This window comes from Melanerpes formicivorus, unplaced genomic scaffold, assembly GCF_026170545.1.
Source record: "Melanerpes formicivorus ecotype bairdi unplaced genomic scaffold, bMelFor1.0.p_v2 SCAF_22, whole genome shotgun sequence".
Classification (NCBI taxonomy): Eukaryota; Metazoa; Chordata; class Aves; order Piciformes; family Picidae; genus Melanerpes; species Melanerpes formicivorus.
In genome coordinates this window covers 3,892,743-3,909,813 of record NW_027142374.1, presented here as the reverse complement: position 1 = coordinate 3,909,813, position 17,071 = coordinate 3,892,743, and the positions used below count along the sequence as shown (strand labels likewise).

Here is a 17,071-nt window from a genome sequence, read left to right as displayed (position 1 = left end):
TTGGAAGCTCTCCAGGGAAGACCCCACAACCTCTCTGGACAGCCTGCTCCAGGGCTCCAGCACCATCCCACAAAAGTTTCTCCTCATGATCAAGTGATAGCTGGATTCCAGTTTGTACCTATTGCCCCTGCTCCTGTCACTGGGCACCACTAAGAGTCCAGCCCCATCCTCTTGCTCCCCAACAGTTGCTGAGCGTTGCTCAGATCCCCTCTGGGGCTGCCCTTCTCCAGGCTCAACAGCCCCAGGGCTCTCAGCCTTTGCTCTTCACAGAGGTGCTGCAGGCCCCTCAGCATCTTTGGAGCCTCCCCTGGACTTTCCCCAGCAGTTCCCTGTCTCTCTGGAACTGGAAAGCCCAGGCTTGGAGCCAGTGCTCCATCTGTGGCCTCACCAGACAGAGTAGAGGGGGAGGAGAGCATCCCCAGACTTGCTGGCTGCTCTTCTTCATACACCCCCATCCTTCTGCCCTGCCTGCTCTCTGTGCCTGCTTCTTCGCCCTGCCCCTTGGTCCAGGATGTCTCATGTCCCCTACAGGTCCTCCTGGCTGGACAGCTCTTGTCTGAAGGCAAACAGGTCCAATGTTTGGACTTGATGATCTAACCCAAACAACTCCATGATTCTAGGAACTGAGATCCTCCCCCAGCCTTTGTGTTGACTTGCCTGCCCAAGGACATAATGTGGTGACAGTTGTGGTGGTGGGGGCCACATGAGGCTGGATCCCAGCCCCACACCATCTGTGGGCAGACTGGTGACACTGGACAGAGCATACCACAGGCACCTGCCTATGCTGTTGATGTTTAATCACAAAGGAGCAAAGAGAAACCAAGAAAGAGGAAGCAAGCAGCGGGGAGCAGAGATGGCGGTGGCAGGGCGGGGGCTGGCGCGGGCTCAGGCCTGCAGCGCGGGCAGCAGCACCCCAAGCAGGGAGGCCAGGGCCAGCGTGCCCGCCGTGGTGGTGGCAGCATTGGTGGTGCCAGTGCCCAGGGGGAAGGGCTCAGTGTTCCTCCACAGCCACTCGTGCTCCTCGTCCAGCTGCTGCCGCAGCAGCTCCAGCCCCACTCGTGCCCGGATGGTCTCATAGTAGGCATTTAGGTACTGGATCTGCAGCCAGGCACCGTGGGGAGCTGTGGGGGGCTGCCCTGACACCTGCCCCCATCACTGCCTGCATCCCCATTGCCCCTGTTGGCCCTCCCCATCCAGCTACCCCACACCCCCATCACTGTCCTCATCTGCAGACTCAGATGGGTCTGGCCTCAGGACTGGCCCCATCTGCAGACCCTCTCCATCCACACATCCAACCCTGCTCCAGCCTCATTTACCCACCCTGACCTCATGCCACAGCCCTGGTTTCCTGCTACCACCCCATTTCCACCTCCCCAGCCCCCTGTTCTCTCCCTGTATCCCAGCCACACGTCCTGGCCCCATGCCCCTGCTCTGCCACCCTGTCCCAAGCACCCACCCAGTACCTGCTCCGGTGACAGGAGGCTGAGGTCGATGAGGTTGCGGTCATAGGGCACCAGGGACACCACCTCAAAGGTCAGGAAGGGCTTCTCCCCGGTCTGGTGCTGCCACAGAGAGGTGGCCTTGAGTGCCCCAGCTCTGCCCAGGGGATGCTCCCCACCCCAGCCCTGTGCCACCCTCAGCCCAACCCCATGGTGCTACCTTGGTTTGCGCTTCCACCACGAGGGCAATGTCCTCAATGCGGATCCCAAACTCGCCATCCTGGTAGTACCCGGGCTCTGGGGGACAGGAGAGTGTCTGGTGAGCCCCAAGCCCCAGCAACCCCCCAGACCAGACCATCCCACCCCACCCCAGAGGGGCTGGATCTGGCCCCTGGGTGGGGCTGAGTGCTGAATGCTGCAGCAGTGGGCACCTACCAATGGAGGTGAACATGCCAGCGGTCAGTGGCACGTTGTTGGACTGGAAGCCCACAGGCCCTGTGAGAGACACGAAGTGGTTTACAGCTCCTGGGGACAGCGTGGGCCAGGTGGGCACCCCAGTAAGGACTGAGGTGTCACCCTGGCAAGGGCCGTTGGATTATCCTAGCAAGGACTGCGGGGCCACCCCAGCAAGGACCACAGCACCCTGCAGGTAGCAAGAGGCTTCTCTGGGCTGTGAGAAGCCCCAGACGAGCCCCTGTCCTTGTCTCTGTGCCCCGTGGCTCAGCCATGTCCCCAGCGCTGGTGCCCAGCACCTACACTCATGGACAGAGAGGAAGTTGCCGATGCCGTGGCCGGTCCCGTGCCCGTAGTTGAGCCCCACCTCCCAGAGCGCCCGGCGGGCAAAGGACTCCACGTTTCTCCCTGGGGAGCGAGCAGATGGGGTGGGCTGGTGAGCCAGTGAAAGCCTCCTGCCATCCTCCTTGCCGTGGGAAGGGCTGAGCTACCCCGTGCCAGGCTCTGCACCCACCTGCCGTGCTGGGTGGGAAGACCAGGCGGTACAGGTCGATGTTGCCCATCAGCACACGGGTGTAGGCTTCCTGCCCGGGGGCATGGCAGAGCTGAGTGTAGTGGTGCCCTGTGCATCCCCTCCCCAGCACATCCAGCCCTGGCTGCGCCCTTGGTGCTGGGCACTACAGAAGGGTTTTAGGCACCACAGTGGGGTCCTGGCTGGCACGGTGTGGGGTGGGCTGGTACCTTCTGGAGCGGGGTGGGCACACCCCAGTGCACTGTCCGGGTGATGTCGGTTGTTCCGTCCCTACAAAGGGGATGTGAGGAGGCATGATGCAACCCTGGCACCGCCTTTGGGCACCTCCTTTACTGGGGGCATGAGGAAGGACTAGGAGGCTGCACAGTGCTGAAGGGGGCTGCACAGTGCCAAGGGGGACAAGGCAGGGGCACGTTAAGGGCTACTCACAGATATTGTCCCCCTGTGTCTGCCAGGTACATCTCATCCACAGACAGCTTCCTGCTGCTCCCGTTGGAGGGGCTGCAAGGGCATGGGGAGGTCAGAGCTGTCCACTCCCTACCCCTCTATCACCCCCAGACCTGTCCTGGGCATACCTGTAGTGTGCCAGTGCTGCGTTGAGCCCGCTGGCAGAGATGGACTGGAAGCTGGGTCCACGGCTGTGCTGCTGTGCCCTGCAAGGCAGCAGGGAGAGAGATGCTAGGGAGGGGCCCAGCCGCCCGGTGCCAGGCAGAGCTGGGGGGGCACAGTGGCAGCACTGACCCGCGGAGCGCATCGACGTGCTGTGCCCCTGAAAACTCGTCCACCAGCCCCTGTGGGACCATCTTCTCCAGCCACAGCAGGTACTGGATGACAGCCACCGCGTCCCGAACCTGGTGGCACCAAGGAGAGGACATCAGCGCCGCTCCACTTCCTCTGCCTGCCCCCCGCTCCGGCTCAGGACTGTGGGGGTGGGGCCAGCCCTTACGTGGGCAGCTCGCAGCAGGTCCTGCTCCTTGGTGTTCTTCACAGCCTTAGCCAGCATGACAGGCGAGTAGCTCTCTTCCAGCAGCTTCTCCTGCAAGGGCACAAGGTGGGTGGCATGGCTGGGCATGGCCACCCACCCCTCGTACCTCCACAGCTCGGCGGCGTGGGGCCACCCCCGAACCTGGCAGGACCCACGTCACCCACAGCCAGGCTCAGCAACAGGGGTGCCAGCGGGTGCCCAACCTCAGGGATGACACCATAGAGGCCATAGTTGGTGTATTCGGTGCCCAGCCAGATGGTGACGGTGCCCTGGGCATAGCGGTGGAGGTGGGCACGCGCCTGCCCGTACCCCAGCAGCTCCACACAGAGGCTCCCCGGGCACTCTGCCTGCAGGGACTCCCTTGCCGACGCTGACAGCCGTGCCTCGTCCACGAACAGGCTGTGGGAGGGGGTGGCATTGGGTGGGCACAGCCGTGGCATCGGCATAGTACCCCCCCCCCCCCCCAGCCCTGCTGTGCAGAGGAGGGTGCTGGTGGCTGGCAGTGTGGAGACTGGGCTGGGAATGGGAGTCAGCCTCAGGTAGTGCTGGAGGGAGGGGGCTGCACCCCATGGTGGGCTGGGGGAGGGGATGCTGGACCTGAGAAAGATGTAGGGCTTGGAGGACACAGACTGGGGGACTGGGCACTGCAGGATGTGGTGAGCTCAGGGTAAGGGGGCAGCTGGGCCAGGGGAGGGTCTCATGGGTGCTGGAAGGGCAGGTGGGTGCTGAACCACATCCATGCCCCGGGGCCACAGGGAGATGCTCCCCACCTTATGTTGGTGTGGGTCAGCAGGGTGTAGGAGTAGAAGACAGGGTTGTAGGGGATGTCATCTCCACGGAGGTTGAAGAGCCCTGTCAGGAATGAGACCTCCGAGCCTGTGCCCACCGGCTGCCCTCCCACCTCCAGGGCTCACAGCCCATGGCACCCACCACAGCACCCACCAAAGCACCCATCCTGGTACCACGGCTACTCACAGGCCGTTTCCTCCAGCCCCGACAGCAGCACGGCCGTGGGGCGCCGACTGTGCTGCTCCATCTGCTGCCTGATCCCTGCCACCTTCTCCTGCCAGCTGCTCCCTGGGAGGGCAACGAGTGGCCAGCTCAGCTCGGGCTCCCCCACGGCCCCAGGGCTGGGGGCTGCCGAGGGGCAGGAGGGTGGTCGTACCTGTGAAGGCTGCCGGCAGGCTGTAAATCTCGCTGGAGGCTACGGGGGGTCTCTGGTCACCCCACACCTCGTCCACGAGGTTGGTCTCCAGGGCCATCAGAGTCCTGCCTGAGCCCTGCAGAGCCTGGCTGTAGCTGTCCCAGGTGTCTGCAGGGGGAAGCAGCCCATGAGTAGGGGCACCTGGTAAATCCAGCACCCCGGGAGCTGCCCACCTGCTGACCAACCCTACCGATGGAGAAGAGGAAGGGGTCCAGGCTGACGATGCCCCCCTCGGGAATTGCCTCCACGATCCACAGCCCGATGGACTCAATCCAGGCTGCAGGAGAGATCTGTGTGACACCACAGGGACAAGCCACATCCCAACCCAAGCTGAGGCTGGGGAGTCCTGGGGGGACACGGCAGCCCCCCATTCCTCCTCCCCCCCCCCGCCCACTGACTTGTCCTCTGCAGCTCCCAGTTGCAGTCCAGCTGCCTCTCTGCCTGGGTCCAGTAGCGGCTGTCAGTCCACAGCGCAGCCTTGTCCTGTGTCACCACCACGGTGCCTGGGACAAGATTGGGGCCCAGCCGTCACCTCACCCACTCTGCAAGCAGCGATGGGGATCCCCAGAGATTCATGGGTTGGGAGGGACCTTAAAGATCATCTGTCTCCAATCCCTGCCATGGGCAGGGACACCTCCCACTAGAAGGGACCCCCAGCCCGAGCTATGTGAAGCAGGACTGTGCCCTGTCCCGAGGATCCCCGGTGGTGAGGAGCAGTGGGCAGCCAGGAGCTGTGCCCCCGAGCAGGGCCCGCAGGGTGATGAGGATGGCCCCACCTGCCGAGCCGGTGAAGCCGGTGAGCCAGCCCAGCCGCGCGTCCCGCTCGGCGATGTACTCACTCTGCAGCGGGGACAGAGCCCTGAGAGGTGGCCACGGGCACCGACTGCTGGAGCTGGTCCCTGGGACCACCGGCAGGCTGCTGCCTTACCATGTGGGCATCTGTGGAGGGCACGATGTAGGCATCAACTCTGTGGGCTCCCATGGTGGCACGCAGAGCAGCCAGCCGTGCCGTGGTGTTGGTGGCCGTAGGGGGCAGGTACTGGTGGCACAGGGGGACGTGGGTTAGGGGGGTACCGGCCGCGGCAGTGGGGCTGAGAGCTGATCCCAGGCAGGATGTGCCAGGAGCAGGGAGGGTGGCACGGGCAGGCTCACCGGTGGGTCCGTGGAGCAGTCCCTGATGTCGGTCCTGGCAGAGGCAGCCTGGGATGGCTGGCCCATGGCAAAGCCTGGGGACATGGGGACACCGTGATGTTGGGGTCCTGCTGGCTCCTCGCTCCAGCCAGGTGTAGGGGCAGCTGTGACTCTCATCTCCAGCCACGGAGTCAGCCCACCTTTGGGCCTTTTCACCAAAACCACTGCTTCTAGCCCCAGGAGCAGTGAGTGGAGCCCAACCCATCACCCAGCTCAGGAGGAAGTAAAGGCACTTGGGCAGAGCCAGCGCCCATGGCATGGTGAGGGATGGGTTCCAGGGCTCTGGTGGCATCGCCACAAGGTGCAGCCAGTGCCTGCAGGGTTGGCAAAAGGCAGCCCTGAGCATCCCTGGGGCTGTGGGAGGACCTGGCTGGCAGGCAGAGATGCACCCCAGAGGGACTTGGCCTCTTCCCAGGGCTGCATCTGGTGCCACCGCAGGCACTGCCTTTCCCTGAGCTCTCCATTGCCAGCAGCACCTGCCCTCAAGCTCCCCATCACCAGCCTGTGGGCTGGGACATGGTTCTTCAGCTGGGGCCAAGCACACCAGGCTGGGGTCTGCATGGCAATGGGTCACCCTTGGCACGGTGTGGCCTTGGGCACTTGGTCCCTGTGCCCCTGGGAGATGCTCCTCACCTGCCACACCCCTAGAGCTCATCCTGGGGTTGAGGATTATCTCCCACCACTAAGAATAGCAGGGCTGGCACCCAGTGAGCAAACCCACCCTTGCTTCACCCAATGCTGGGGCTCAGACTGTGCCCAAATGCCCTGTGCAGGCCAGCCTGGTTCTGGGGCATCCCAGCAGGTCCCCAGCAAGCCCACCCACATCCCAACCCCCTCCGACATACCGTGGAACAGGAGCAGCCAGGCTGTGACCCACTGGAGGGGGGACATGGCTGCGCTGGGTGTGCCTGCAGGAGCTGAGGGGACAGCTCCCCAGCACCGGGGTGACAGATCCCTGCTCCTGTGCCTTTGCCCCAGGGGCAGAGGGATGATAGGGGTGTTGTTCCCAGCAGGGACGGGGTTGTTGTCCTCCATGAGATCAAACAGCAAAGCCAGCACAAAGTCCAAAGATCCTCCCCCGGAGCCGAGGTGGGGCCGTGCCAGCTCAGCCTGGTGTCTGCCAGCTCCTAGGGGTGTGGGGTGTCCCCCCGGAGCCACTGAGGGCTGACCCGATGTGGGGTCCCCGGAGTGAGGGTGCCCAGTGGGTTACACTGCTGGGGCCACCCAACCACCCTCCCCCACGGGGACAAAAAGCCATGCAGAGCATCCTCCTGGGCACGGCTGGGGTGGTCCCCAACCAGTGCCCAGGGGCACCCTGAGGCCAGGGCTGGCAGAGAGCAGTGGTAGGGAAAGGAGGGACCCCATAGGGACTGCTGGAGTTCACAGCTGTCACAGGGAGGCAGAAATATCCTTCCTTCCATTGGGAAATATTCCTCCTTCCCATGAGGAAGTGTCCTTCCTTCCACAAGGAAGTGTCCTTCCTTCCTGTAGGCAAACGTCCTTCATTCCCCTGGGGAAATCTCCTACCTTCCATGGGACCTCACCTGCAGGAGCCAGCTGGGACGTGGCCCTTGGCTGGGGCCCTGATGTGCCCCCACAATCCCCCCGACCCCACCTTCGGCTCCTGCAGCCCCTGCCCACGGCCAGCCCCTGACTCCTCCATCCCGTCCCAGCTCATGGCACTGGCGCCGGGTTTCAGGCTGGCTGCTCTTGGTCTTGTTCCTGAGCCTGGAGAAGTCGGTGTGCCATCACAGCAAAGACCAGCTATAGGCCTGTAGCTGGCACCTGGGCATCTGCTGCAGCCCCTTGGCCACCCTCTTGTCCCCACTGCGTCCCCGCCCCCGCCAGCCCCTGCCTGGGCTGCCGTGAGCAGCCGCAGTGCCAGCGCAGCGCCGTCCAGCTGTGACTGTCCAGCTGTTGGCTGTCACCAGGATCCTGCTCACCACGAGGTGGCACCAGGGCCACGCTCTGCAGCCGCACGCACCCCTCTGTCCCTCTGTTCTGGTCCCTGTCCCCTGCCCACACGCAGCAGCAGCAGCAATAATTGGTGGCACTTCCACCACCCCGTTCCTGCCAGCGGGCAAGCTGAGGCCTGGCACACTCGCGTCACGGATGCTCCTTAAGCTGCCTGTGCCTGGCGTCACCTCCTGGTCATCTGCTCGAAGGGGGCAGTGGGGGAACCCCTGCTCCAGCAGGTGACAGGAGGCAGGGCACACACTGAGTGACACCGCAGCTGCCTGGCACTGCTGTGGCAGCCCAGGGCTGTGCGATGCGGTCGCTGCGGTGGCACTTTGCTGCCATCCTGCACTTTAGTCAGACACCTTCCTGATGCCAGTGCAGGGAATGTGCCCCGGCAGTGCCCAGGACAGCCCTGTCCCCTGGTTCCCCCACACCACACAGTGACAAGGCTGCCCCCACGCTCCCTTATCCCCAGCTCTGAGCTCAGCGCTGCGGGGCCATCTTCAATGCCACCCCCCCGCGCCACGGGGCTGCCTCCCTCCTTCTGCGGGTCCCGCACCGTCCTGGCTGCTGCTGCTGCTCCTCCTCGCCCGGCAGCGGTGGGGGGGTGACAGCAGCCGTCCCCGGGGGCCCGCGGGGCCGCGTGCCGCTCGGGCCAGCATCAACAGGACGAAGCTCATCGGCCACCGGCGCGTCCGGTGGGGCCCGGCCCTCCCGCGGGAGGTTTCCTCGAAGACGGGGGGGAGGAAGGCTCTGGCGGGGGACATCCTCCTTTTGTGGGCTATTGTTGGCCTTCCGTCACCTGCGAGGGCTGCAGGGTGACTCAGGCCGGGGGTGACGCGGCCGCAGGAATGCGGAAGGGAGCCGTGACACGGGGACGTGGCTGCCGTCCTGTGCCAAGGCAAAGCCTCGGTGCCCAGCAGGTGGGGGGTGCCCTGGAGGGGTGGGCAGCTCAGAGCTCCCCAGAACCTGCCAGCTGCCTGCAGGGATGGGGGGGTGTGTGTTTCTCAAGCTCCTGGACCCTCCCCAAAAGGAGCACCCCACTTCGGGGTGCACAGAACTGGTGGGGTTATGCTGCACTGTGCCAAGGGGGCACAGACAGGAGGGCTGGCACATGGGCACAGGGTGTCCTCCCACCATAGTGCCCACACTCATGTGCAACGTTGTGACACGGCCCCCACACGTTGCCTGTAGCCCCAACTCATAGTCCTCATCCCCAGTACAGCCCAAACTCACTCCCCCCACCCCCCTAACAGCCTCATCTCACACACCCTGCACCCCATCTCAACCCTGGAGCCCCCTGATGGACCCCAGAGCTCATCCTCATGGCCCAAGACACCATCACCCCCTCTGAGCTGTGGTTCCTCCATCACATGCTGTCTCTGCAGCTCCTCACCTCCTCTTCCCCTGCTCCATATTGGGGTCACTCCCATGGCAGACACTGCTCCATGGCCTTCTCCAGAGAGTCCTCCCCGTGGGCTCCAGCTCTTCTCCAGCTGCTCCAGCATGGGTCCCCTGTGGGACCACAAGTCCTGCCAGCAAACCTGCTCCAGCAGGGGCTCCTTTCTCCATGGAGCCACAGGTCCTGCCAGGAACCTGCTGCAGTATAACCTTCCCATGGAACCACGGCCTCCTTTGGACTTATCCACCTGCCCCACCGTGGACCCCAGTGGGCTGCAGGTGAGCATCTGCTCCACCGTGGACCCCAATGGGCTGCAGGAGAGCATCTGCTCCACCACAGACCCCAATGGGCTGCAGGTGAGCATCTGCTCCACCACAGACCCCAATGGGCTGCAGGGGAGCATCTGCTCCACCGTGGACCCCAATGGGCTGCAGGGGAGCATCTGCTCCACCACGGACCCCAATGGGCTGCAGGGGAGCATCTGCTCCACCACAGACCCCAATGGGCTGCAGGGGAGCATCTGCTCCACCGTGGACCCCAATGGGCTGCAGGGGAGCATCTGCTCCACCACGGACCCCAATGGGCTGCAGGGGAGCATCTGCTCCACCGTGGACCCCAATGGGCTGCAGGGGAGCATCTGCTCCACCACGGACCCCAATGGGCTGCAGGGGAGCATCTGCTCCACCACGGACCCCAATGGGCTGCAGGGGAGCATCTGCTCCACCACAGACCCCAATGGGCTGCAGGGGAGCATCTGCTCCACCGTGGACCCCAATGGGCTGCAGGGGAGCATCTGCTCCACCACGGACCCCAATGGGCTGCAGGGGAGCATCTGCTCCACCGTGGACCCCAATGGGCTGCAGGAGAGCATCTGCTCCACCACGGACCCCAATGGGCTGCAGGTGAGCATCTGCTCCACCACGGACCCCAATGGGCTGCAGGGGAGCATCTGCTCCACCACGGACCCCAATGGGCTGCAGGGGAGCATCTGCTCCACCACGGACCCCAATGGGCTGCAGGGGAGCATCTGCTCCACCACGGACCCCAATGGGCTGCAGGGGAGCATCTGCTCCACCACGGACCCCAATGGGCTGCAGGTGAGTATCTGCTCCACCACGGACCCCAATGGGCTGCAGGTGAGTATCTGCTCCACCACGGACCCCAATGGGCTGCAGGTGAGTATCTGCTCCACCACAGACCTCCACGGGGGCAGCCTGCCTCACCATGGTCTTCACGACTGGCTGCATAGGAATCTCTGCTCCAGTGCCTGGAGCACCTCCTCCCTTCCATCACTGTTTTGGTGCTTGAAGAGCTGTTCCTCTCACACTCCCACTCCTCTTTCCAGCTGCAGTTGCTCAGCTTGCTGTTTTTTTTCTCTTTCTCCCACAATATCATCCCAGAGGAGCTGCCACCATCACTGACAGGCTCGTCCTTGACCAGTGTGTGTAGGGGGGTCTGTCTTGGAGCTGGTGGCATTTGCTTGATGGACATGGGGGGAAGCTTCTGGCAGCTTCTCACAGAAGCCACTCCTGCAGCACCCCCCACTACCAAAACCTGGCCACACAAACCCCAAGCAGACCTGCACCTGCACCTACACCCCCCCCACCTTGTCTGCCCACACAGGGGACACCTGTGCTGGATATGGAGGACTGGTGGGGGTCCTGGCACCTCCCACGATGGGGGAATGTTATAAACATGGTTCAATCCCCAACCCACCCCCCTCCCCACCCTGACATCTGCAGAGGCTGAAGGGTGATGTCCTGGCAAAGTTCAGGGGCCCTGTGGCCTCCCCAGCACAGAGATCCCCAGGCTGTGAGGGACAAAGGGGCTTTTGTGCCCCCACCCCCCCGCAATGGCTGGATGACCTAGGGGGCAGCAGGGTGGGTGGGCAACCCTTCTGCAGGCACTACCTGGCTTGGGGGGGGGTGGAGGGGAAGAGGCTGCCACAGGCAGTGGGCAAGGGGGGGTGCCAGGAGAGCCTCCTGCCCCCTTTGGTGCCAGGGAAAGGAGGGGTGGGCTGGAAGTGGGGAGCCTGGGCCAAGCAGGGTGGAGGGTCCCAGGGTCTTGGAGCTGGGCTGGGAGGAGGCATTGGAGCTTGAATAAGAGTGAAGTCCCAGAGTCAGGCTAGGATGGAGGGATTCCAGTGCCAGGATGGGAACGGGGGTCCTGGCTGGGAGGGGGGTTCCAGGGCCAGGCTGGCTGCAGTGCTGGGATCTGGGGGCCAGGCTGGGTGTGGGGATCCCAGAGCCAGCCTAGATGGGGGGGCCCTTGGGCCAGGCTGCGAAGGGGAGTATCCAGGATCCACGCTGGGAGTAGAGCCTGGATCCAGGCTGGGTAGAGGGTCCCAGGATCACCATCTGGGTGGGGGGTCCCAGAGCCGTGGTGCTGGGTCCGTGCATGGAGGGAGATGGGGGATGCCCGGGAGAAGGGATGCCAGCTGAGGGGTCCTTCTGGGGAGGTGGCCCGGGGCGGGGCGGGGGCGGATCCCCCCCAGGGGCCCGGCAGCCACATGACGGGGCGGGCGGGGGCCGGGCCGGGCTCTCACCGCCTACAAATGAGGCTTCCCCGGCGCGGGGCCACCGCTGCCGCCCCCCCGCCGCCCCCGGTATGGCTGCGACGCGCTGGCTCCTGGCCCTGCTGCTGCTGCTCTGGCTCGCCCTAGCCGCCGCCGGTGAGTGTCGGGACCCCTGGACGGGGAAGACCGTGCTGGGGATCCCCCCGCCCGAGCCCACACCGTTCCTCTCCTTTTCCTGGTGCCCTGTCTTTGGCCCCGCACCTCCTGGTGCTTGGCTGGCAGCGGGTACCGTGGAGGGGACCCTGCCCGGGGGTGCTGAGTAGGGCTGCAGGGGGACCGGCACCCGGAGCTTCTGCCGCGGGGCTGGGAAGGACAAAGCGCTTTTTATGGCGCCAACAACCCCCCCGTCCCCATCGAGACCGGGGATCGGGGAGCAGTCACTGCCACTGGCAGCCGGGCACAACCCACCTGGCTCTAGGGGTGACAGCCCAGGGCAGCGCTGGCATGCCACGGGCACGACATGCTGCCCATGGCCGGGCTCGGTCCTTGCCCCAGGTCCGGCTCGACACATCGCTGCTGGGAGCAGTGCTGGTCGTCCTGGGAGCAGTGCTGGCACCGGAGCATCTCTACCAGGAGACCAAGGGGACCGGACAGGAGATGGCTGGCAGGGCAAGGGCACTGTCCAGGGAGAGGGGCAAGGGGCCTGGGGGACATTGCCCATCACTGGCATGGAGTGTCCCAAAGGAGAAGGACTTTGGGAAAGGCTGGGGCCCAAAGGTTGTTGCTGGGCTGCTCTGTGCCCCTCGGTGAGGCTGCTGGCCCCGCTCAGTACCGGGTGGTCACGCTCAGCCTGGGGTGGCCACAGTCGGTGCAGGTGGCCTGGCCGCCTCGGCGCAGGAAGCACTCAGCCGCGAATGGCTCCTGTTGGGAGCAATTCAGGAAGCGGGCAGGGTGCCCGCCTTGGGCCGGGCGGTGGGAGGGGTGGGCAACCCCCATGACATCCCCAGCCCTCATCCAGGATGGGAGAGACCTAGCTAACGCTCTTACTGTACCCCCAGGGCCAGTGTGCCAGGCGCCAGACGGCAGCGATGCCCAGAATGGCCTCATCCGGACCCTGGTGCGGCCGCGGGGTGCGCGGCGCGGGGCTCTGCAGCGGCCGACGGCCACACGGCGGTTCCGGCGGCCCCGGCCCCGACCCCGGCCCCGGCCCCGGCTCTCGCACAAGGGCCCGATGCCCTTCTGAGGCAGGTGAGGAGCAGCGGGACGTGGGACGCTGGGACTCGGGGGAGGTTGGCAGGAGGGATCTCAAACCGGTTCTGCTCTTGTTGCAGGGTTGGCACCAGCCGTGTAGCGATGCAGCTGCCACCGCCTGCGCCGTGCCTTAGCCTGCTCCGCTCCACTGGACTCGAGCGTGGTGCCCCACCTGTGAGTCCGCAGCTGGCATCACCTCCTCGCCTCTGCACCCGTCTCTGGTGGCCCTGGCGCCATGCCTGGCGCTGTGGGTTCCTCCCACCTCCCTCATCACCTCCTGGGGCTGGCTGGGAGTGGGTCACCCATGTAGCTCGTGGTGGGGCCAGGCGCTGCCGTGGTGCCTGTCCCCGTGGGTGCCCTGGGCATCAGCTTGCCAGGACCCATGGGTTTTTTCCAAAGCACTTTGTCAGGCAGAGGACCTTCTCTGCAGGGGTCTGCAAGCTCGCTGGGCCTCCTGCCCCGTCTCTGCCAGTCACCCCCATGCCAGGGTGGGCACGCAGCTTGTCCTGAGGGGTCTATTTATTCCCTTGGTGCTAATCCATGGCGCAGCCCTCCCCAGCTGCAAATTCACTTTCTGGGGACCCCTGAGGCATGAGATGCCCAACCCAGGGCACAGCGTGGGGCCCCTCTGCCCACTCCACACTGTGGGGCAGTGGGAGGCTGTGGGGGGGGCACTGGGATGTCGATGTCAAACACTTGCACATCCCAAAGTGGGGGCTCTTACTCCGAGTGCCACCGGGTCCTGTGCCTTTTGTGTCTGTAGAGATTTATTCCATGTAAATATAACTTTATAACAAAGAGTTCTGGTGACAGCAGCCCTTCTTTTGGGGGTGTGGGCGCTGGGAAGGGCCCCGGGGGGTCAAGGCAGCCCCTTCCCCTGCCTATTCCTGGCAGAGAAAGATGTCCAGCAAGAAGAGCTGCAGCCTGGAAAACTCGGGAGAAGAGGGAAAAGCCAGGAAGGCAGTGCTTGCACAGGGGCTAGGGGCTGAAGGAGGGGGCACTGGGGGGGGGGAGGGCACAGGAGTGCTGGGGCAGCAGGAGGCAAGGAACTGGTGGACCCTCGGGCTGTGGAGCAAAGCCCTGGCTGGAAATGCTGTCCTGAGCCTCCCACCGTTAGCCCTGCCTGGGGTTTGTTTTTCTGCTCACCTGAATCCACCCCAAGATGGGCACCAGCTGCAGGATGAAGGGCTGAGTAGGCATAACCACGGGGAGGGGGGCATGCAGGGACCCATCGTGCCCAGAGAAGGGGACACGGATGGGCTAACCCTGCCTGTTGTCCCCCTGAGCACCCAGGGTGCCCTGCCTTGGGTGCTCCAGCAGCTCATCAGCCAAAGTCTTTGCTGGGGTAATGGTTTGTGCAAGGGCATGTGGGGGCACCTCCCCAATGACCACCATGCTGCTGTGGTCATGGTTACTGGTGCCCAGCAGCACCCCTGGATGCTGAGTGAAGCTAAGGGTGCAGCACCTGTCTGGCAGTGTGGTGCCAGGACAGGGAGGAGGGTTTGTGGCTGTCAGGATTGGCATGGCAGCTGCTGAAGCTGTCTCTGCACTCTGGCCAGCACCCCACTGGAAGCTCTGGTGCCCAGTGAAGGGCTGACAGCTGTGCCCCAGTGCTGAGGGGTGGTGGCCCAGACCCAGACATGGCTCTTTGTGGTTCTGTTTCACTCTGCTGCTTTCAGTGGCTGCCAGAGGCTGCCTTTTCCTCCAGCGTGTCTCCACCAGCCCTGGGCAGCTGTACCCACAGTTCCACACAGGAGCTGCTCTGGATGCTTGGTACCTGGCACCTCCCTGGTGCTTCCCCATCCTTAGTGTCCCCACCCTGGTGAAATTGTCTCTGTTATTCCCTTCTTTGATGTCCCTGCCATGCCCGGTGTCATTGCTCCTGGCATCCCCCTCCCTGATGTGCCTGTCCCCACAGAACCCTTGCAGGGGGGCAGTGGGTCAGGATGCAGTAGACTGAAGGTCCCAGCAGGAACCTTGCAGGCAGCTGGGGGCTGAGCTCTGCAAGGGGATGGGACCCTCCCTGTGCCCGGATGGCCAAGCCAGGTAGTGCCCATGTGGATCCTCCCCCAGCCCCATGCTGTCCGCAGGAGCCTCCCTGGAGCAGCATCCCGGGCTGCGGGCAAGGGGTTCAGTGACTGGGGCAGGGGGACACAAGCTGGGGGTTGCAGCACTGGCGGGGACGGGGTTAAGGGGGCCCCCAGGAGCGGGAAAGCTGCAGCTGCGGGGCTGGGAGCGGAGCCCGAGCCCGAGCCCGAGGGAAGCTTCGGGGCTGGGCCCAGCTGGCCTCCATGAGCTCATCCTGCGGGATCGGCAGGGATGTGCTCCCGGCCACGCGGCAGGGACGGACACCCCGAGCCGCGGCCGCGGTCCTGCCGGGGGTGCCAGCCTCGTCCCTGTCCTTGTGTTGTGGTTCCCCCCCCATCAGCCTCCCGGGACTGGTGGCCACCAGCGCTGTGGTGGGGGCAGGATGTGGTGCCAGGGCCACAGAGCCATGTGGCTGACCCCTAGCTCTGGGCAGCCTGGGGTGGTCCTGGAGGGGTAGTAGTGCTTGAGTAAATCACGGAATGGGGGGGAAGGGATCTTTCAAGCTCGTCCAGTCCAAGCCCCCTGCAGTCAGCAGGGACATCTGCAACAGAGCCACAACCAACCTGACCTGCAGTGGTGCCAGGGATGGGGCATCTCCCACCTCTCTGGGCAGCCTGGGCCAGTGCCACCCTACAGAGCTGCTGCTGTTTGAACTGGGAGGGCTCTCCCACAGAATGTCAGCATGGTGGAGGTTGGAAGTGGCCTCTGGAGATCATCCAATCCTCCCCCCCTGCTCAAGGAGGGAACCCACAGAAGCTTGCCCAGGATCACAATGGCCAGCTGGGGTTGGAAGATCTACAGAGAAGGAGAATCCACAACCTCTTGGGCAGCCTGCTCCAGGGCTCCAGCACCCTCACACTGAAAAAGCTTCTCCTCCTGTTCAGGTGGAACCTCCTGGGTTCCAGTTTGTGCCCACTGCCCCTTGCCCTGTCACTGGGCACCACTTAAAAGAATCAGAGAACTGTAGCATTGTTTTGGTTGGGAAAGCCCTTCAAGGTCATCGACTCCAACCACCAACCCAGCACCACCCTGGCCCTTCAGCCAGGAAGCTGGTCCCATCCCCTTGCCCCACACACTTTAGCTCTTGCTGAGCTTTAAGATCTCTCAGGCTGTTCTTCTCCAGGCTCAGAAGACTGCAACCACCCCCTCAGCACCGACGGTTCACCCTCCAACCCACCACCCACAGGCAGCAGCACCCCACCCAGAGCCCTGGCACAGGGGCTGGCAGCAGGGTGTGTCCTGGCAGCCTTCCTGGAGCAGCTCACTGTACCCGGTGCCAGGCAAAGCGGCGATGCCCCCTGTCCTATCCCAGAGCGGGTGAGCTTGGGCTGTGGCCAGGGGGCGCACAGATGAGCCCTGACCCCATTGCTCCTGCACCAGCCTGGAAGGAGGAGGCCAGGGAGGACCCCCCCGGTTGGGCCGTGGCCAGTGAGTGCTGGAGGAAAAGGCTCCTGGGCCGGGAGCCCTGAGGAATCTCTGGCTCTTCCTGGCCTGGCCGGCTGCCCACGGGCAGGTGGGAGGCTGCTGGGCTCTGCTGTCTTCCCCATGCACCGTGTGCCAGGGCAGCTCCCCCCTGCCAGTGCCCCAGCACAGCCAGGGGTGGGATGCAAGGACAGAGCTGCTCACAGAGAAGGGGGCAGAGGTGGGCAGGCAGGAAGAGGTGGCTGCTGGAGCCACATCTCCATCGTGGTGGCTGCTGCAAGAGCTGCCAGGGGGGTTGGAGGCAAAGGGCAGTGAGGTGTCCAGAGCCAGGGGCAGATGGGGAGGGCACACAGGCAGCCCTCACCCCAGGCAGCTGGCTGGCTGCTGTGCCAGGGTGTCATGCAGGTGCTGGTCCTGGCCTAGTGAGGATGGGGGAGCTCTGCTGGGTACCCACCTGCTGAGTGGGGTAAGAAAGATGCTGGGTGTGATGGGAGAGTGGATGGGAATGGGCTGGCCCTGGGGAACCTCTCTTTGCAGTCTGGGGACCAGCCCCATGGACATGCAGGGTGAGCATGGGACACCAGCTGTGCCAAAGCCACAGGCAGAGCCCAAGTGCCCACGCATGGGATG

General features: G+C 64.4%; 2 protein-coding genes across 2 annotated transcripts; one reads left to right on the top strand and one right to left on the bottom strand.

The window, feature by feature from the left end:
- Positions 1 to 763: 763 nt before the first annotated feature.
- XPNPEP2 (X-prolyl aminopeptidase 2) lies at positions 764 to 6,878 on the bottom strand. The gene is made up of 21 exons (XM_068151875.1): positions 6,650 to 6,878; positions 5,766 to 5,839; positions 5,542 to 5,652; positions 5,390 to 5,453; positions 5,012 to 5,116; positions 4,804 to 4,890; positions 4,575 to 4,721; positions 4,385 to 4,486; positions 4,180 to 4,261; positions 3,613 to 3,808; positions 3,371 to 3,460; positions 3,166 to 3,275; positions 3,000 to 3,077; positions 2,854 to 2,925; positions 2,634 to 2,694; positions 2,407 to 2,476; positions 2,196 to 2,300; positions 1,875 to 1,934; positions 1,660 to 1,736; positions 1,464 to 1,562; positions 764 to 1,098 (listed from the first exon to the last, which is right to left on the bottom strand). Exons 1-21 carry the CDS (start codon positions 6,837 to 6,839, stop codon positions 886 to 888), a joined length of 2,193 nt encoding a protein of 730 aa, XP_068007976.1. The 5' UTR covers positions 6,840 to 6,878; the 3' UTR covers positions 764 to 885.
- A 4,883-nt stretch (positions 6,879 to 11,761) lies between these two features.
- On the top strand, positions 11,762 to 13,881 carry APLN (apelin). The gene is made up of 3 exons (XM_068152222.1): positions 11,762 to 11,836; positions 12,739 to 12,928; positions 13,012 to 13,881. Exons 1-2 carry the CDS (start codon positions 11,773 to 11,775, stop codon positions 12,921 to 12,923), a joined length of 249 nt encoding a protein of 82 aa, XP_068008323.1. The 5' UTR covers positions 11,762 to 11,772; the 3' UTR covers positions 12,924 to 12,928; positions 13,012 to 13,881.
- Positions 13,882 to 17,071: the final 3,190 nt, after the last annotated feature.